The sequence below is a fragment of the Penaeus monodon genome, unplaced genomic scaffold (genome assembly GCF_015228065.2).
Source record: "Penaeus monodon isolate SGIC_2016 unplaced genomic scaffold, NSTDA_Pmon_1 PmonScaffold_346, whole genome shotgun sequence".
Taxonomy (NCBI): domain Eukaryota; kingdom Metazoa; phylum Arthropoda; class Malacostraca; order Decapoda; family Penaeidae; genus Penaeus; species Penaeus monodon.
In genome coordinates this window covers 51,680-72,144 of record NW_023658186.1, presented here as the reverse complement: position 1 = coordinate 72,144, position 20,465 = coordinate 51,680, and the positions used below count along the sequence as shown (strand labels likewise).

Sequence of the window (20,465 nt, the reverse complement as noted above, 5' to 3'; positions counted from 1 at the left end):
ACATCATTGGTGCGGGGGGGGGGGGTGAGTTCCCTCTAAGTTCCCCCCCCCCCCCCCCAAGATCCGCTGTACTCAAAGGCTACAATTTTTAACTTTATTAATTACCCTATATAGATCCGAATATAATTCGAAAATGCCTCTTGAATTGCTTTTTTTTTTGTCACACCTCGGCAATATTTAAAATTAAGGGTTGTAAAATTTACAATACTTTTTATATTTCGTCTTGTGGGAAACCAGCTCGGTGAAATGCGGCAAGTCATGTGGCATGAATGCTACAAACGCTGCCGTTATCTGGCGTCTGTCTACAGAGCGCAATCACTTCCATGCCTAATTGTTGGCACGACGACGTGATGTTTGCGGGTATGATGTTGGGAAAGGCTCCCCATCACTGCCCAATATTTCCTGTGGAACAGAGATTTTCGGTTTGGTTGGGTTTGGCACAGCATAAGTCGAGGTTTTTGCCGAAATCACTGCTTGTGTGGATGAGGGCTGTTTTCTGGTGAAATGGTTTCTGACTCGGGAATGCCAAAATTTCCTCACCGATTATGTCAACTCCCCAATCCTGCTGCTGTGCATCCAGTCAAACAACCCAACAGTTTGAGTCTGTGCTACAGCATAATGCGAAGTCCTGCTGCATGTTGCTAGCAGAACAAATGGTCTGCACCCTTTAGTTAGAATGTTAAAAAAAAAAATTTACTTAGGGAAAGGGGGAATGGAAACCCCAACTATCGGCCAGCTACCTGCTCGGCTGTGAGGTGTTACCAAATGAGTATTAAAATGGTATTCATTAGCACATGATATTCATGCACTTCAACGCAAGCTTCCTATTTGTCTTTCATATAGAAACACGGAGTACTAGTTTTGAATGACATTTACTTGGATCTTCCTCTGACGTGCATCTAGGGCGACTTTGTCTCTAGTGTATCCAGTTGGCTTTAAAATGCCTCATCTTGATATTTTGGGCTTTTGATAGTCGCTCAGAGAAAAGCATAGTTATGACACTACGAATAGTCTAATGTCCCCATTGCTAATATTGCAATGAGCTTTTGAAAATGGTAAGTACCAACCTTTCCGAATTAGCTCCTAATGATCATTTCAGTTTCACCACTCCTGAATAAAGATACTTTTTTTTTTTTTAGCTAGTGTACATCCACAGAGAGAAATAAAAATCCACAGACTGACAGGTGTACTAAATATCGTGTAAATGTAGAAATTTCGAAATTCCCAATTAATTTCTTGTTTTTGTATCATTCAGGTGAGCAACGTTGATAAATTGAACATCCTACGGACTTCTGGTGATCAAGTAGTGACTGCCCCCAAAACTCACAGAGTTCCACTTGGCAGATACTTTCCTACACCCTTGTTGGAAAGGAAAACGGCGAAGTATTCTGGATGAATGCAAGCTCTCCTCATCTTCAGGAATCACAGAATTGGAGGGTCCACCTTGAGGAGCTGGGGGGGCTTTTGCAAGGCTTGTCCATGACAAAGGAGTTCTTAATGCTGCTTCGAGATGCACAACCTGGAAAAGGGGCACAGATCCCCCTTTACTTTGTGGATTTGTATGAGGAATTTTTTGAAGAAGATGCCATTTCTTGGCACTTGTACAAAGCAATGTGGTCTTTTCCGAGATGTTAAAGTTTATTGATATCCATGAGACAAAAAACAAAAGTGAGTCCTTATTTGAACAGAACTTTGAGTGCTAACGAACTTGCTGATATGATTTCGAAACTTGAAAGGGTTGTGGAAAACTTAGAGAGCTTATTATTTTTGGATGCCACAGAAATAATGGCCTGGCCCCAATTTGGTTCAGTTTTTCCACAATGCAAGAAGACAAAGTCTCATGATGAAGGGATCTTCACTTCTAAGACTAATAGAAAATCTGTTTTATTCCCAAAACTCCCAGAGATTGCTTAACCCAGTTCTTAGTTTCTGTTGACTCCATCTGTCCTGTGAAAGATGATGGAAATATCTGTCAACCTGGTATTATGGTCATTAGGAATCTCGTCAGGGGAATTGCTTCTTATCCCTCGGCTTTTGAGACCCAAAGGCAGTCCCTAGAAAAGGATCATGAGAAAGCCCCGATGATTAGCTTAGCCCTATAGATGAGATATTGAGGCATTGCTTGGGTACTTGTCCTCGGATGAGCATTTACAGGAAAATCTGCACATAGCAAGTCTCTGTGGCTTCTCCAAAAAATGGGAAAGGATGACGATAATGACAAGACAGCTTTAGAGATTTTATTAGCTTATGAAGAGGGGGTCAAGAACCTTCCCACCGACCTGAGGAGACCGAGGGGACGTAGCCATGAAGGTAGGCTTTCCTTTTTTTTTCCGACCGATACATTTTGGTTTGAAAAGTTTCTAAGAATAGTGTGTGTTTTGTGTGTGGGGGTGGGTGGGGGTATGTGTGTGGGGTGTGGGTGTATGGTTTTGCATGTCTATCTTCATTATTTGTCCCTTTTCCCGCAGTTGACCAATCGACTGTGAGCCTGTCTTTTTGGGGAAATTTTTGCATTTTCAGTTAATTTCTGTATTAATTCCCATGGAAAGTTGTATCCTTTCCAATAGGGTCAGAAAAACTTAATCAGCCTCTTAAAGTATGATAGTCCTAGCACTTGTTTACTATTACATACAGAAGACCAAGCATGCAAATGCTCCATGCTCACACAAACACACATTCTGTTTATCTGTTCATATTTGTACATGTTTTTTGTGTAAATACTTATTTAATATATTTTTGTTTTTACTTGTATGTAGGGGTATATAATTTTGATTCTTGCTCAAATAATTTAATTTAACCATACAGGTGGAACATCAGCAGCCTTAGGGCATAGGTTATGAGTCGACCACAGACATGGATCATTTATCCTCTACAGACTATACATCAACCACATATTTGGATTACACTGTAAAAAAACATTCAGATTAGGATCAACTTTAGACTTCGCTATAAAATTATCAGATACACGGCCACGATTACACGGCCACAGATTACCCCGGGCCCCAGATTACACGGCCACAGATTTCACGGCCACAGATTACACGGCCACAGATTACACGGCCACAGATTACACGGCCACAGATTACACGGCCACAGATACACGGCCACAGATTACACGGCCACAGATACACGGCCACAGCCTGTTCATACAAATACTGCATCAGGAACTATATCTAGTCATGACACAGTGACGACCTCCAGTGAGTCGTCGTCCTCAACAATTCTTCCTGAAGATCTCCCGTACTTAGAAACGGTAATGGCTTATCTCGAGTTCTTCGGGTCGACGCTGCCTTGGACTCGACCTCCTCCAGCGACAGAGGCTCTTGATCTATCAGCTCTAGAGAAAGTAGAACTAAATCTTGATTATATCATCAGTACTTTAGACGATCTTGATTTTGACCTTTTCATTCTAAAGGGTCAGGTAAGGAAATACCTTGAGAATGAGGCTCAGTCGTTTAGAGAAACCTTAAACCAGCTAAATTCATCCTTGGCTAAGCGGACATCTGAGGTAATATTTGACAAGATAGAAAGCATCTACTCGTTTGTAAGAAAACTTAGAGAGAAGTTGAGTGTGCCGATGGCGAGTGCTCATCTGGACGAAAATAGAAACGAAGTCTCTTCAGATGGCGCTATTACTGATTCTACCACTGACGTGATGGAAGCAACAAGTGATATTGCGGGAGGGTCGGACGTCACGGAGACGACCACGCCCACGCCCGCGGGAGGGTCGGACGTCACGGAGACGACCACGCCCACGCCCACGCCCGCGGGAGGGTCGGACGTCACGGAGACGACCACGACCGCGGGAAGGTCGGACGTCAGGGAGACGGAGACGACCCGACCCGACCCGACCGCGGGAGGGTCGGACGTCAGGGAGACGGAGACGACCACGACCACGACCGCGGGAGGGTCGGACGTCAGGGAGACGGAGACGACCACGACCGCGGGAGGGTCGGACGTGACGGAGACGGAGACGACCACGACCACGACCGCGGGAGGGTCGGACGTCAGGGAGACGGAGACGACCACGACCACGACCGCGGGAGGGTCGGACGTGACGGAGACGGAGACGACCACGACCACGACCGCGGGAGGGTCGGACGTCAGGGAGACGGAGACGACCACGACCACGACCACGACCGCGGGAGGGTCGGACGTCAGGGAGACGGAGACGACCACGACCACGACCACGACCGCGGGAGGGTCGGACGTCAGGGAGACGGAGACGACCACGACCACGACCGCGGGAGGGTCGGACGTCAGGGAGACGGAGACGACCACGACCACGACCGCGGGAGGGGCGGACGTCAGGGAGACGGAGACGACCACGACCACGACCACGACCGCGGGAGGGTCGGACGTCAGGGAGACGGAGACGACCACGACCACGACCGCGGGAGGGTCGGACGTCAGGGAGACGGAGACGACCACGACCACGACCGCGGGAGGGTCGGACGTCAGGGAGACGGAGACGACCACGACCACGACCGCGGGAGGGTCGGACGTCAGGGAGACGGAGACGACCACGACCCACAAACCGCGGAGGGTCGGACGTCACGGAGACGACCACGACCACGACCGCGGGAGGGTCGGACGTCACGGAGACGACCACGGGAGGGTCAGAAATGGAAACCGCTGGTGAAACTCAGCGTACAGCCGAAATGGCCATCAGAGGACAGTTGGAAACCACAGAAACGAGCATGGGATTTGAAGCAACAGAGGTGGTGGGTCGCCAAGACCAGAATCCTGCAGAACCACGAATCATGATTGAAGGCACATACCTCACTGAACAGCATGTTTACGTAACTGTGCCAATGACGACATTGGTAGACACGGTCATCGCATCAATAAATGAAGAGAAAGAGGCCATTAGTGGTAATGACACTACGTATACTACTGTCACACATGGTTATATTACTAGCATGACATTGTGGTTCACTCATGTACTGGTAGCTGATTCATTGTCAAATATTGCGAGTCGCCGTAAGGGTCTTTATGCTGGTATCGTCGGGAATTGGACACCTATTGCAACAGATGTTCATGGGACTCGTACATCAACACTCTTTGTTAAATGGGCACCGACATTTTCAACTGAACAGCAGATAATAGAAGCATCAGCAACTTTTTCCCAGATCAACAACTACCCTAAATCCATCAGCATAAAGACAGTATATCGATACAGATAGTCCTGCACAACTGAAACATTTTCATCTTTGGTAGCAAGTGTGTTCGGAAATCCACCCACAACCGAATCCACCTCGGTTTCTATCACAGGTGGAACAGAAGCACCATCCACATTCGAATCCGCCTCAATTTCTACCACAGGTGATACAGAAGAGCCATCGACAACGAATCCACCTCAATTTCTACCACAGGTGGAAAAAGAAATTCCCCCACGACCGAAACCACCTCAATTTTTACCCCAGGTGATGCAGAAGATCCACCCACGGGCCGAATCCACCTCGCTTTTACCACCCGGTGGACAGAAAACCACCCACAACTAATCCACCTCGTTTACCACAGGTGAACAGAAGATCCCTCGACAACGAAATCACCTCGGTTTCTACCACAGGTGGAACAGAAGATCCACCTACAACCAAAACCACCTGGGTTTCTACCACAGGTGGAACAGAAGATCCTCGACAACCGAATCCCCCGGGGTTTCTACCACAGGTGGAAACAAAAGATCCATCGACAACGGAATCACCTGGGTTCTACCACAGGTGGAGCAGAAGATCCACCCACAACCGAATCCGCCTGGGTTTCTACCACAGGTGGAACAGAAGACCCACCCACAACCGAATCCGCCTGGGTTTCTACCACAGGTGGAGCAGGAGAACCACCCACAACCGAATCCGCCTCGGTTTCTACCACAGGTGGAACCGAAGCACCACCCACAACCGAATCCGACTCGGTTTTACCCAGGGGGAAACAAAAAGATCCCCCCAAAACCCCGAATCCCCTCTTTTTTCGTTTTCAACCCCCGGGGAATTTGAAAACATTTTCAAAACTCCTACTGAAGCTAAAAGTGATTATAAAAATTTTAAATTTGGGTGAAAACTTTACTTTGGGATGTAACCCCTTAAAAACCTGCGGCCTCTCCTCCTAACCTTTCCCCTTGAATTTTCCCATTGTGTGCAGGCGAAAGTTGCAATCATTTTCATAAAAACTGTGGATCTAACCCAATATATACCGTCACAACAGAGGGTGGGTTATATTACTACATATATTGAAGTGTGTTAGCTGAAACCTTTCTTTTTCCCCCTTTCCAGCTTACCTTATCCCTAAACATGTATTTAGTGCCATAGCGACCGTAACATTACTCTCATAATCCCCAACTGATGAATAATGAAAATTTCCCAATAACCTTGCACCACTTCGGTGTGCTGGCCACCACCGTGGGGGACCCCGGGTCAGTTTTTCACTGATGGTTAAACAGAAACAACCAGGGCACCTCTGACGCCCAGGGTTTTTCGGTAACATCTTTTGGGGGCGAATTTAACCCCGTATCTCCTACCCCTCCTGAGGAATCTTCAAAAGTCTGGAGTATCTGTTTTTTTTTACTTTCATTTTTGGAAAATTTTGTGAATACAAGGGAAAACCTTGATGGCATTTTTGTTGATACGGGGCCAAGAAGAATTAAAAAAGATTTTTTCTCTGAACATTGATTATTAAAAAGTTTTGCACTCTAACTTTAGCTTTGGGCCCCTTAAAGATGCATCTTTTCCCTTGAGCATTTTGCCCGAGACCCTCATACTGGGTGGGGAACAAAATGATGAAAAACCGTAAACCCCTGAAGGGGCCGTTTCCCTTTTAAACGGGTAAAAGACCTTACCATGGATTCGTCGCTAATAAATTAAATTTTTGGGGCGGACGGATCCGGGCCCCAAAAGGGAATTTTCTCCGACAAAAAAATTTGCACAAGAAGGGGGGGTCTTCCCAGTGACATTATTATTCCATGATTAAAAATAACTTTTTTTCACAATTTGGGTCAAAACCCTGAGGCTAAAGATTTTTAAAAAGATCGCGAGCGGGGGCTATTGCTCTTAAAGGAGTACAGAACGGCTAAGGGAAGAAAAACGATTTTTTAAACTTATCTGGGCAAGTTCAAGAGATTCAGACAAAGCAGAATTCTTTGATTTTTGAAAAGTCCAAAAAGGTTAGTTCAAAAGGGGCACGGTCATAAAACCTAAAAACACATAATGTTTTAAAAGGAAAATTTGAAGGGGATAAAAGAGAGGAATTTGCTCCCGATATCCGGGTTTATCTTTTCATTTTACCCGATCGGGGCATATCTCGGACAAAAAGCTTTGGGAAATCAAATGGTTGAAGGACCAGTTGTTTGGGGGACAGGGGCATCGAAAGGGAAGGGAAAGTTATGTCCACAAAATAAACTGTGAACCCCTTCTAAATTCGGTTTGCCCACACAGATATCCTTTTCCCTTTTCAAACCACTTCCGAAAAAAGGAACCAGTCTTTATGGCTTCCCGTTGACTTCTCCGTTGAAATGAGGTGAAATCCCTATCACCTAATCGTACAACCTCTCTCCCCTTTCCCTTTTTTTTCTTTGGGGTTTTGAGGCTGGACTCCCTATAAAAAGGGCGGGTTTTCCCTTGATTAAAAATGGGTTTTGCCTGTTATAAGGGGTTTTGTAAAAAAGGAATTAGACTCTGGGTGGATATTTTAAGGGCCCTTAAAATGATTTTTGGAACTTGGGGAGCATATGATCCCCAACCTTAAAAATAAGTAAAAATTTTTTCCCCTGGTTGCATGTGCCCCTCGTACAAAAATTTTCTGATCATGTAACTGATAAACGTTTTTGTCAGATTGAACAAATCCGTCTCTTTTCTAAATTTTTAAATAAAAGGGTATTGAAGCATCGGGCCGTTTTAAACAAATCCAAAAGGGCGGGTTTTTCAAGCGCTGAGATTTTGGGCAGAGAAAAGCAATATCCATATTGGAAATCCTCTACATTTCTTTTTCGGCTAAAATTTTATTATGGATAACTTTGTTGGGGTTTTTTTTTAAAATTTTCACAACAGAAATCTCGGGGGGTTAATACAGAAGAAAAGTTTTAGAGCTTTTTTAGATATTTTCCCAAAACCCCTTAAACTCCATAAATTTCATTTTTGGCCTATTCATTTTAATTGATTTTCTCATCGTAGATTGGGAATTCCCTTGTAAAAGCAGTCCAAGATTTAAAAAAACTCTAGAAAAGGGGGGGGGGGGAAGAACAACTTTTTGGGGAACTATTAAAATAAAGAGAAAAAAAATTTTTTCACCAATTTTTAAAAACCTTTTTAAATATTCAAAAATTTTTTCTAAAATTCTGATATAAGCTTTAAATGTGAATTTTTTAAAAACTTGTGCTTCTATATGGAAAGTTCAGCAGTTTTTAGAGTTCATTTCGGGGGTCACTGTCCTTTTTTAAATAAAAGCAAAGTCAGTTACTGATATTACACCCCCTCGGGCCTTTCTCTCCCAATGTACCAATTTTTCCCCTGAAATCAAAAGAAACACTCCTCATCCCCAGACTTTCCCCTCTACTCAAAAAAAGATTTGAATCCCCTTTCCTCCTATAAATTCCAGAATTCTTCCCTGAAAAGGAAAAAAACCCCCGACTCAGAGAAGTAAAATCAAGTTATTGCCTTTTTCAAGGGAAAAGTTTTAACCTACCCCAAACCCAAAAGGAAAATTTCGGAACATCTTGGTGTCATTTCTCCCGACTTTTCCCGATTTTCCCACTCGGGGTTGAATCTGTTTAACATGCAAAGGCTTTACTGCCCAAATTTTAAAAGCAGCTAAAAAGGGGTACTTACAATTTTTTGGTTTCCATTGAGCCATTTAAAATAGAGGCAGGAAAAGGGAAGAAAAGGGGGTTAGGGGGCATTCCTTAGCCGTGTTTTTTCCCAAAAGGGTTTGTCTTCTGTCTTACGGCACTTGTCGGGCCCCGATTAAAAAAAGCTTTTTGGGAAATGCGAATATTTAAAGGGTGGAGGAAAAGATCGGGCTAGAATTTTTAAAACATGAAAAGGGCCTTTTTTCTTCTCCTCCCACATGTGTAGAAGGGAAATTTAGGTATTTTGATGGACCAGGCACCACCATTTTTGAAGAAAAAACAAAGCCTTTTCCCTGCATGCTTTGAGAAGCCACGATGAACCCTTTGCCCCAAAATCTCAAATTAGCATCCCAATCCCCTTTCCCCTAAAGTTAAGTTCCGTGCATGTGCCACAACATTGATGCATGATTTCACTCCCCCACACAGTAATACACTTTTCAACATCCCCTCCCCCCTTTCGCATATATCAGCACTTACCCCATATGAGGACACTAGTGCACATTCACAGGGCCCTATACTTTTTCATGATCCCGGTCCCCACATCCCCAAAAGATGACATCACTTTCCCCCAATGGCTACAAAAAAACCTGCAAAAACATGCATCTATCTTGACCCCTCAAACACACAAAACCACCACCCCCCCTAAACATGAAGCAGCTCCCACCACTACCCCCCCCAGTGCAACCCCATATGAAGCCACTACCACCACCAGAAACCCCTCCCCTAAAAGCCACTACCCCCAAACCAGCAAAAACCCCTCACATAACCCCCTACCACCACCGCACACCCCACTTTAACCACTACCACCCCAGCACACCCTCACATAAGCCCTACCCCCAAACCCCCACCACCACCCCCAAACCCCAAAAACCAAAAAAACAACACACCCTCACATAAAGCCGCTACCACCCCCACCACCACCAACCCCAAACAACAACCCACCCTCACTTTAAGCCGCTCCCAAACCCACCCCCCACCACCATCCTCACATGAAGCCGCTACCCCCACCCCACCCAACCACCCTAAACATAAAAGCCGCAAACCCCCCAAAACCCCCAAACCAAAAAAACCCCTCACATGAACCGCTCCCAAACCACCCCCAAACCAAACCCCCAAACCCACCCTCATTGAAGTGGGCTAACGCCCCCCACTCCCAACACCCTCACGTGAAGTCGTAACCCCGGCCACTCCCAAACACCCCTCACGTGAAGCCCGCCCAACCAAGATTCAGACCCAAAAACCCTCAAGAAAGCTCCTGTACCATTTTGGAAAAAAACTCTGAAATCCCTTTAAAACTTTTAAATTTTAAATACTCCCAAAGGGAAATCTCCCCTTTTAAAACCCCCCGGACTCAAACCTCCTGCTCCCTTTAAAGTGACATCAAGCATCATTTTGAAAACCCCGGAACTGCTCGCAAACAAACCTGTGGCCCAACTTGAAAACCCTGAGTCCTTTTTCCATTCGGGGGCGAGCATTTTGCCCGGATGAAAAAATTTATGCAAGTCCTCAAAAGTTTTAAGTTTTCCCCAAGGGATTTTGGAACAGTTTTTGACCACATGGTGCTGCTGTTGAAAAATTTCCCAAAAAAAAGGTGACTGAAACCAGGGGTTTCTCTAGAAGCATATACAGAAGACAAATATTTCCCCCCTCATAACCCACCACAGAAGAATCTTTTAGAAACCAGCACTTAACTGTTCCTACCTCTTCTCCCCCCCACCCCGCCTCTTTCCCCCCCCCAAACCCCCCCCCCCCCTCTTCCCCCCACCCCCCCCCCCCCTCTTCTCCCCCCAACCACCCCCCCCCTCTTCCCCACCCCACCCCCGCCTCTTCTCCCACCCCACCCCCCCCTCTTCTCCCACCACCACCCCCGCCTCTTTTTCCCCACCCCCCCCCCCGCCTCTTCTCCACCCTAATGGCCCCTTTCTCACCCTCCTCGACCCCCACCTTTTGGAAAAACGGGTTTTTCCCCTCACAAGGAAAAGCCCAAAAGCACTCACCACCCTTAAGAAATTCCCAAGCAAAGCGGGGTTCGAAATTAACAACCCCATGGGCTTCAAATTCTTCTCTTAACCCCCCTTCCACTCGTTTAAAAACTCGCCGCTCATCCCTTCGGGAGCCCGGAAACCCCATGGCTGCCACACCGACGCCCTCCAAAAGGGCATTCTGGGAGACCGGGCTGCATGCCCCCCTCGAGCAGTTTTTCCAGTGTTTTAACGGGTGAAAAGGAGCGGGAAGAGATTTTCCCAGAAGTATAAACGACAGTTCCTCAATAATGGCGGAGGCGATCTGTCGGGATCCCGTTCGGGACGCCCCAAACTCCTTCCTGTGTCGCCCCAAAAAAAAAAGGGGGTAAATTCTGCTCGGGAAAATTTAGGTCGCCAAACTGAACCCTAAAAATCGACGCCGTGGGGGAGGACCCCTTCCCTTGGCCCCATATTGGGGGGTATCTTTTGGGGGCCACCTCTTCCAATGTCTCCAAAGGACAATTCCTTTTGGGGAAGATTTTGAACTTGCCAAGGACACTCTCTTTAAACCTTGCCGTCCCTTTCCCCGATGGGGCCACGGGTTCGTTTTTCCCGGGTTTCAAAAGATAGAACTCATGTCCAGTCCCCCGGCAGGCTTTTTAGCGTTGGGGGCAAGCAACGGATTTATTGGGATTTCTCCCTTGGGGGGGGCCATTTTCTTTCCCCTGCATTTTTTTTTTTCTTTTGGGAAAATACTATATGCTACGGAAAACTGCTGACCATCCCCTTTAATTTCACTATTTTTTTTTTCTCTCAAATTTTTCTCCCTCCCAAAATTTTCTCTTTTCTCTCTCTCTCTCTCTTTCGCTCCCAAAATTCTCTCTCTCTCTTCTCTCTCTTTTTGCTCCAAATTCTCCTTTTTTTCTCTCTTTCGCTCCAACTTCTCTCTCTCTCTCTCTTTCGCTCCCCAAATTCTCTCTCTCTCTCTTTCGCTCCCAAATTTCCCCTCTCTCTCTCTTTTGCTTTCCCCCTTTTCTCTCTCTCCCTTTTGCTCTCCAACTTTCTCTCTCTCTCCTTTTCCTCCCAAATTCTCTCTTTTCTCTCTTTCCCTCCCAAATTCTCTCTCTCTCTCTTTTCGCTCCCAACTTCTCTCTCTCTCTCTTTTTTGCTCCCAACTTCTCTCTCTCTCTCTTTCGGGTCCCCAAATTCTCTCTCTTCTCTCTTTCGCTCCCCCTTCTTCTCTCTCTCCTCTTTCGCTCCCAACTTCTCTCTCTCCTCTCCTTTTTGCTCCCAAAATTCTCTCTCTCCCCTCTCTTTCGCTCCCAACTTTTCTCTCCTCCCCTCTTTCCTCCAAATTTTTCTCCCCTCTCTCTCTTTCGCTCCCCAACTTCTCTCTCCCCCTCTCCCCTTTTTGCTCCCAACTTCCTCCCTCTCTCTCTTTTTTCGCTCCCCCCTTCTCCCCTCTCTCTCTCTTTTGCTCCCAACTTTTTCTCTCTTTTCCTCTTTCGGGGCCCCCCCCCTTTTCTCTCTCCCCTCTCTTTCGCTCCCAAATTTCTCTTTTCTTCTCTCTTTTTGCTCCCCAACTTCCCCTTCTCTCTCTCTTTCCGGGTCCCACTTTTTCTCTCTCTCTCCCCTTTTTGCTCCCCCTTCTCTCTCTCTCTCTCTTTTTGCTCCCAAATTCCTCTCTCTCTTCTTTCGCTTTCCCAACTTCTCTCTCTCCTCTTTTTTCTTTCGCTCCCAAATTCTCCCCTCTCTCTCCTCTTTTTGCTCCCAAATTTTTCTCTCTCTCTCTCTATTTGCTCCCAAATTCTCTCTCTCTCTCTTTTTTTCGCTCCCCAACTTCTCTCTCTCTTTTTCTCTTTCCCCTCCCAACTTCTCTCTCTCTCTCTTTCGCTCCCAAATTTTTCTCTCTTTTCCCCTTTTGCTCCCAAATTCTCTCTCTCTTTTCTTTCGCTCCCCCAACTTCTCTCTCTCTCTCCCTTTTGCTCCCAAATTCTCTCCTCTCTCCTCTTTCCTCCCAAATTTCCCCTCTCTCTCTCTCTCTTCTCTCTCTTTCCGGGGTCCCCCTTCTCCCCTCTCCTCCTCCCCTCTCTCTCTCTCTCGGGTCCCCAAATTCTCTCTCTCTCTCTCTCTCTCTCTCTCTCTCTCTCCCCCCAACCTCTCTCTCCTCTCTCCTCTCTCTCCCCCCCTCCCTCTCTCTCTCTTCTCTCTCTCTTCCCAAACCCCTCTCTCTCTTCTCTCTCTCTCTCTCTCTATCTCTCTCTCTCCCTCTCTCCTCTCTCTCTCTTTTTTCTCTCCTCTCTCTCTTTTCTTCTCAACTTTTGTTTTTTTTTTTTTTTTGCCCTTTTCCGGGTTTGTTGACGCGGCGACAAACTTCAAAATTATTCCCCTTTCCCCCCCCACTTTTCCACATTCCAAAATGGAAAACGAAATAGCCAAATAAACGACAACCCTCCTCGCCTCCCAAAAATGTGGGCCCTTTAAAACCCTTTTAAAAGAACAATGAATTTCCCTTTCCCAAATTTGTAATGTATAAACATTTTTTATTAACTACAACTACGACCACCCCCTTCTTCACAGTAAACACGCAGACCGAATCCGGAAAGTCGACTTTTAGTCCCCTTCGGGTTTTGGGGGAAGTGAACGGGGGTAAAATAACGCGGCTGAGGGGGGTCTGGCGTAAGCCCTGGAAAGCCATGAGGTTAACGTTCCGCTGTCCCTTTCCCGCCCAACAAAAAGTCGGGGGAGTTAAATTCTTTTTTTTGTTGTTCATTTCTTGTGTTTTTTCATGTTATTTTTTTTGCCTTACGGGTTTTCGTTTTTATTCATTCGTTTGTCGCGACGGTTTCCCGTCTCCTTGTCCCTGTAAAATTTTGTACTTCCCTAAAAAAATCGTATGAAAATGTTTTAATACAAAATAAATTTCTAAAAACACGGCCGGGAGATCATGAAATATAGAATTTGCCAAGTAGGGAAAAAGGTATAAATGGGAAATAGACCGGAAGTAGTGCTGTTTTTTAAAATTAGGGGATGGGTAAAGGGGACAGGAAAAATTAACGGGTCCCCGCTGAAGAATTTTGTCCGAAAGGGCGGAACCTTTTTCCCTTTTACGCTCCTGTTCAGTTTAGGTGGGTATGTATCTTTTTCTGTTTTCGGGATCTATTTGGCTGTAAACTAAACCCACTCTAAAACATTTTTTTGGTGCACCCAGTGCGCGGGATACTCCCATCCCTTTACATGCTTAGCCCCCCCACTCCCGCTCTCGCGTTTTTCCCCTTTTTTTTAACAAAATAAGAAAATTCTCTAGGGGAGGAACATTTCCTTGACATTTTATTTTTAAGAAGACAACATAACTATATACGACGTAATTTTTTTTAAAAAGCTGAAGTTGGAAAAAAAAGTCAACTTTCCCGTTAGCAGTAACAGCCCCTTATAGCAAAAAACCCCCTTTACCTAATTAAAAATCCCCAATTCTCTTTAAACCCCCTCTGCCCCAAAGGGGGGGGGGATGATGGAAAGGAAAAATGACCCGTGACTTCGACCCTCAACGACCTCGATCTTTAGCAACGTTGACCTTAAATGGGCCCGGGGGGGCGGGGACGAAGAATTTCCAAACTGACCTCGTCTTTGGGCCGTGAATGCAAGATGTAAAGGGAAAAGGGTTTCGTTTGGGTTGTCCCCTAATTTTATTATTAGTTTTATTTTGTTTTTATTAGGCGTGGAAAAGGGGGTATAAAGAGACCCAGTGATTTTTTTTATGTTTATACGTTAAAGTGAAACGGGGCTTTTTGTATATATTTTTAAACACACCCCATTTAAAACTCGATGGAAATGTTTTTAAAGGGGAAATTTTTACAAAATTTTTAAAACTGCGTATGCCAAAAAGACCAAAACTGAAGGGTACAAGTGTCCAATTTTTTTTAGTGGGTATATCAGGGAAAAAAATTTAAAAGTAAAAAAAATCGACTTAGCGAGGGCTTCTAAAGACCCTTTCGTTAAGGTTTGGGCGGCCTCTTTTTAACGAAAATTCCCCCAAGGAGGTCTTAAAAAACCTTTAGATCTTTTTAAATCCTGCCAAAAATTCCCCCTAGCACCGTTTGGGATGGCCTTCACGGGTCATGACTACTGAGGGGGTTTGGGAAATTAGGAGAGTTTTTAAAAAGGGGGATGTTCATTGAGTAGGTAAATTTGGCAAGACATTGTTATTTACGATAGTGTTTTTTTTTTATTATGCGTTTTCTTAAATGTGATTATAAAAAGGATTACTCTCTCCCCTTCAATTTCCCGAAAAGTGATGTGCCCCGTCCCAAAACTTTATTTAAATTTAGTTTTTTATAGAGAATTAATACTAAAGGCGGATAAAAAAATGAAAAAAATATATTGTAAAACAGCTTTTTAAAAATCCCAAAAATGAATGCAAGGTGATGGGCCGTATTTAGCATTTCAGTATGTTGAAAAAGTGCAAATTTCGGCATATTAAGTACACTTAAATCCGTATACAGAGAAATGTGATTTTTTTCTGCTGCAAATTCCCCTTTTACAAAGGCCTTTTTTTTAAAATTTTAACCCAATGTCTTTTTTTCCTTTTCCCCCTTTTCCCCTCCTTTTCCCGTGCCACTCTTTTGCACCCGCGCACTTTCCCTCTTTTAAACGTACCTTTTTTTCCCCTTTCTCCTTTCTCCCATTCCCCTAACCTTATCCCCCCGTCCCCTTTATCGTGCTCTCTTCCCCCTTCCCTCCACGTACCCCTCTCGCCCCCCTTGTACCTCCCTTGCCCTTTCCCCCCTTTTTTCCCCCCACTCTCTACCCATTTTCCCCCTTTCCTCCCCCCGTACCCTTCTTCCCCTTTTTCCCACAAATGTTTCTCCCCTCGCGTCACCGTCGCGGCTCGACTTCGGGGGCAAAACCCTGAAGAAAACGAATCCCCGATCATCACAGGTGAGTTGAGCTTGGTAATTAAAAGGGGCTTTTTCACGGGGGAGTTCGAGGTCCACGGCGGCCAAAGGGGCGAGGGGGAACCCGGGGTGGTGGCGCCCGGGGATTTGTTTTTCGTTTTTATTCCCAATTTTGGTTTTTTGTTTTCTGCCCTTTTTTGGGTTTTGGGTGGTCGGTTTTTAAGGGGGTCCCGTGTTGTGCGCGATTGTTTTTTGTGTGTGTGTGTGTGTGTGCGTTGCGTGTTTTGTGTGTGTGTGGTGGTGTGGTGGTGTCGTGTGGGGTTTTGCGTGTGCGTGTTTCGTTTGCGTGTGCGTGTGCGTGTGCGTGTGCGGGTGCGTGTGCGTGTGCGTTTTGCGTGTCGTGTTTCGTGTGGGGTGTGCGTGGGCGTGGCGTGTGCGTGTGCGTGTGCGTTGGGGTGGCTGCCTCTCCTCCTCTCGCCTCTGCTCTGGGCCCCTGCCCCTGCCTCTGCCTCTGCCTCTGCCCCTGCCCTGCCCCTGCCTCTGCCTCTGCCCTTTTGCCTCTGCCTCGGCCCTGCCTCTGCCTCTGCCTCTGCCCCTTTGATGTCTTCCTCTCCCTCACCTTTCCCCTTCCCCCCTCCTCCCCTCCCCCCTCCTCTTTTTTTTCTTTCCCCCTTTTTTTTTCCCCCTTTTTCTCTTTCCTCTTTCTCTCTTTTCACTTTTCTTTCTCTTTCTCGCTCCCCCAATCTTTCTCTCTTTCCCCCTTTCCCTCTTTCTCCCCCTCTTTCTCTTTCTTTCTCTCTCTCTCTTCCTTTTCCTCTCTCTCCCCCCCCCCCATCTTTCCCCTCTCTCTCTTTTCTCTCTCTCTCTTTCTCTCTCTCTTCCCCCTTTCTCTCTCTCTCTCTTTCTCTCTCCCCCCTTCTTTCTCTCTCCCTCTCTTTCTTTTCTCTCTTTTTCTTTTCCCCCTCTCTCTTTCTTTTTCTCTCTTTTCTCCCCCTTCTCCCTCTTTCCCCTCTCTCCCCTTTTTTCTCTCTCCTCTCCTCTCTCCTCCTTTTCTCTCTCCTCTCTCTCTCTCCCTCTCTCTACTCCTTTTCCTCTCTCTCTCTCTCTCTCTCTCTCCCCCCTCCTCCCTTTCCTTTCTCTGCCCGCCTGCAGCAAAGATCCCCCCACCACGCCGCCTCCCCCTCCCCCGCAGGCGCGCAAACCTTCCCAAAGGGGACCTCCGGGTGGCGTCTGGTCCGGGGCCGGGTCGAGATTCACTGCGGGGACTGTTTGGGCGGGGCCCCAAAGTCACCGATTTAAATTTTTCGGGGCGCTGAGGAAGAGCCCGAGTGAGTAAAGACCTAAATTTTGATAGCGAATTTGCTATTAATTGGGGCATTTTTTTATTGACTATAATTATTATTTTTTTATTTATTTTGCTGTGTTCTAAAGTAAAATTGATGTTATTCGTTTGGGCGGGGTTTTTTTCCCTAAATAATTTTTGTTTTTTACAATGTTTTTCTATCTTCCCGGGCACCGCAAGGCCCCTTTCCCCCCCCCCCCTAGGTGGGTTTTCAGGTGGTATAGGGAGGGTTTTAAAATCCAAAAAACGAAAAAAGAGAACAACTTGACGACGGAGGGCTTGACCGGTTTTCCCGCGTGACGACAGTGTCCCATACTTTATGAAATTTTAAAGAGGGATTGTATTACTTGTGTAAAGGCATTTTTAAAAAAATTTGAAAGTTCACATTTATTCATTTTCTTTGGGTTCCCTTTTTTTTAAATTTATTTTGCAATTTTTTTTTACAGTTTATATTTTTACTGTTTTTATTTTTTTTTTTTTTGGGCTTTCCCGTATTGATTTTAAAAAATCATTTTTCATCCTTTGTTCAAGATGCCTGAGATAAAATTTTTTTTTTAAAGATTAAATCTTTTTTGGGATTTTCCCTTTAGCGATTCCATTTCATCTCAGAAATCGTGGTCGTATTTTTCATATCCTTTCCCGTTTCTCTTCGATTTATTCCTCCCTTCGTCGGAAAAAACCCAAAATGGGGAAATCCTTTTTGCTTTTGTTTATTCCATTCGTGCTTTCATTTTCCTTTTTTTTATTTTGTCCCTTTTGGGTTTTTTGTTTTTTAGCTTTTTTCCAGCGTTTTACGAGATGAAGACCGCGTTTTTTCAGTGGGGATTTCGTTCTCTTTTTTTAAAAATGAAGTCCACAATCTAGGTTTCCATGGTTGGTATTTTTACCGTTTGCTTTGAGTTTTAGCTTTCCGTTTGGTTAGCGAATGTTTGCCGTGATGGGTATCTCCGTTTTTTTTTTGGCTGCCTTGGATAAAGGAAAGGCATATATATTTGCACAATTATATCGTATTGCATTCTCCTTTCATTTTCTTTCACGAAGTGACACTCTTATATAAACAATACCTTTATGGATAAAGCTCATTTCAATGTAAACCATACCATTATGGATAAAGCTCCTTTCACTTCAAACATCTGTCCTGTCCGTCGTCTCCAGACACGTTCGACGGCGTTTCCATTCACCCGCTACGAGGCCGGGTGGCTGCTGCAGGAGACCAACCAGACGCTGAAGGGACACTTGGCCGTCGCTTCCGACATGAATGCGCAGCGGGTCGTGACCTTGTCCGGGGTCACGGTCCAGGGCGTTGACGTCAACTTTCTTGACCTCTTTGCCATGAGGGTTGATGAGTCCGAGACCTTCCTCGGGCCGGTGGTTTTTGGTAAGTAGGGGAGGGGCCGAGGGGAGGGGGCCGAGGGGAGGGGGCCGAGGGGGAGGGGGCCGAGGGAGGGGGCCGAGGGGAGGGGGCGTGAGGAACGGATAGGTAGACGGACAAGGTTTGCTGGAATAGCGGAATGTTGACACCCAGGACACACCCTCACGCTGGAAAAATTGCAGTGACAAAACTTCCCTCTAAGGTTCTTTGGCTCGGTGCTATTTTTACGTGGGGTGTACACTATTCTCCCATCGAAATGCTATCTTGTGCGATTAATCAGCAAGAACACACTTCAGCCAACCTCATTAGGACGAACTGAGGGCCGCGCGGGGTCATGAGTTTGTAGAAGTTGTGGTCATCCATGCGCCTCCTGTTCTTTTCTAAATTGGTCTTATTATTTCACACAAGTTATTTGTTCATCCTCCTTTTCTTTTACGGAATCCACATATTATATTCAATATTCCCTTTTTTCCTTTGGAAGTTAAGTATAAAGACATGTAATAACGAATATTTGTATTTGTATGCTTCATTTGTTACATAATATAACATGTATATACTTTCCTTGGCATTTAGTCTGACGTTTTTCCCGCCATGTTTGGGTTATATCTGCCATTTTTCAGCCCGGGAGGGAGCGGGTGATCGAGGCGTTTTATGGAACACCAAAAGGATGCAGTACATTTTATTTTTCGTTTCTATTTATTCCCTTTATTTCGCCCCTCTTCCACCTCTACCTTGCATTTTCTTTCCAACTCCTTCCCTCACCAATTTGCAGAACTGGTCTCTTCCGAGAGCCCAGTGACGGTGGACGGGCGCGTTCAGGGCTGGACCTCTCCGCGGAAGGCATCGTCCAGACGGCGTCTAATTCTTCCGATGGGCGTGTCCTCGTCTTCACCGGAACCAAGAACTTCATTGGAGAGATCTTTTACGGCGCGGACTTCGATGTGATGGGGCTGGTGAACGGCGTCGACCTAGGGAGCGTCTGCCCCCTGCTGGACTACCATCATTTCCACACTGGTATATTATGTCCTTCCGGCAGTACAGTGGGAGGATGGTGAATGATGTATGAATAAAAATCCTCTGCTGTGGTAGGCTTTACGAGAATACAATGTGCACTTCATTTTTAAGCAAGGGCCAGCTCCACCTGTACAATTCAGAGGGTGGAATGAAGACTTAGATGAAAGGAATGATTAGTTAGCACAATATAATAAGTAGAAATGACAGGCGGGCTGAAGAGAGAGAATCCACGCTAAGTTAAAGTGTAGCAGGTCTACAGTTCTTAATGGAAATAGTCGGATCTTGGATGGGTAACGGATGATGTCTGTAATTTTTATAGAAACATTATTGATATTATCGCAGTTTGTCTATACACGCTGCCCTTTTGCTGTCATATTCATTTGATGTATATCAGGACACATGTTAAAAGTTTTGTTAGCATCAGTACGATCTCCTTTTAACTAAAGCCATTTCCCTAACGTTTATATTTGCACAATCGTGCGATTCATCAGTGATAGACTTGAATAGATTATTATTATATGGTTATAATTAATATTACTGTTCTTTGTGTTTCACGAAATGTTTGATTTTCAAAAATATCTTTTTAGGGAGGTTATATTTTAAATTCTGTAAACGCCTCCCCGTCTTTGGGAGGTGTTTTCAGCTTTTCCAGATTCATGTCAGAATAGTCAGCATCTTTAGTGTGGGAGAACCTGACTATAGTTTTTGTTTTTCTAACTCCAATTTCGCCTTTCATTCCTCTCTTCAGACTCGGCCATCTTCTTAGAGTCGCGAGGGGCGAGGAAGTACATCTCGGGAAAGATCGACTCATCTTAGACCCCGGTTTGCCGATTCTACTGGAGGAGTGACCAGCCGGCTCTCCTCCCCAACGCGTTCTCTTTTGGCAAGGTAGCAGCTGTGGACATCGAGACGAATTCCACGGTGAGACAGTTTTGTAGTTATCTTGATTATAAATATTTGATTTTGTTTTTTAATGTGTGTTTTGTGTTTGGTTTATCTTGGTTATTTTTGGTTATGGTAGATTATCGTGATATGATAG

At 45.5% G+C, this 20,465-nt stretch overlaps 1 protein-coding gene across 1 annotated transcript; it reads left to right on the top strand.

Annotated features, from left to right (window-relative positions):
• Nucleotides 1–9,487: 9,487 nt before the first annotated feature.
• On the top strand, nt 9,488–10,327 carry LOC119570657 (extensin-like). Its single transcript, XM_037918309.1, has 2 exons — nt 9,488–9,650; nt 10,161–10,327. Exons 1-2 carry the CDS (start codon nt 9,488–9,490, stop codon nt 10,325–10,327), a joined length of 330 nt encoding a protein of 109 aa, XP_037774237.1.
• The last annotated feature ends 10,138 nt before the right edge of the window (nt 10,328–20,465 follow it).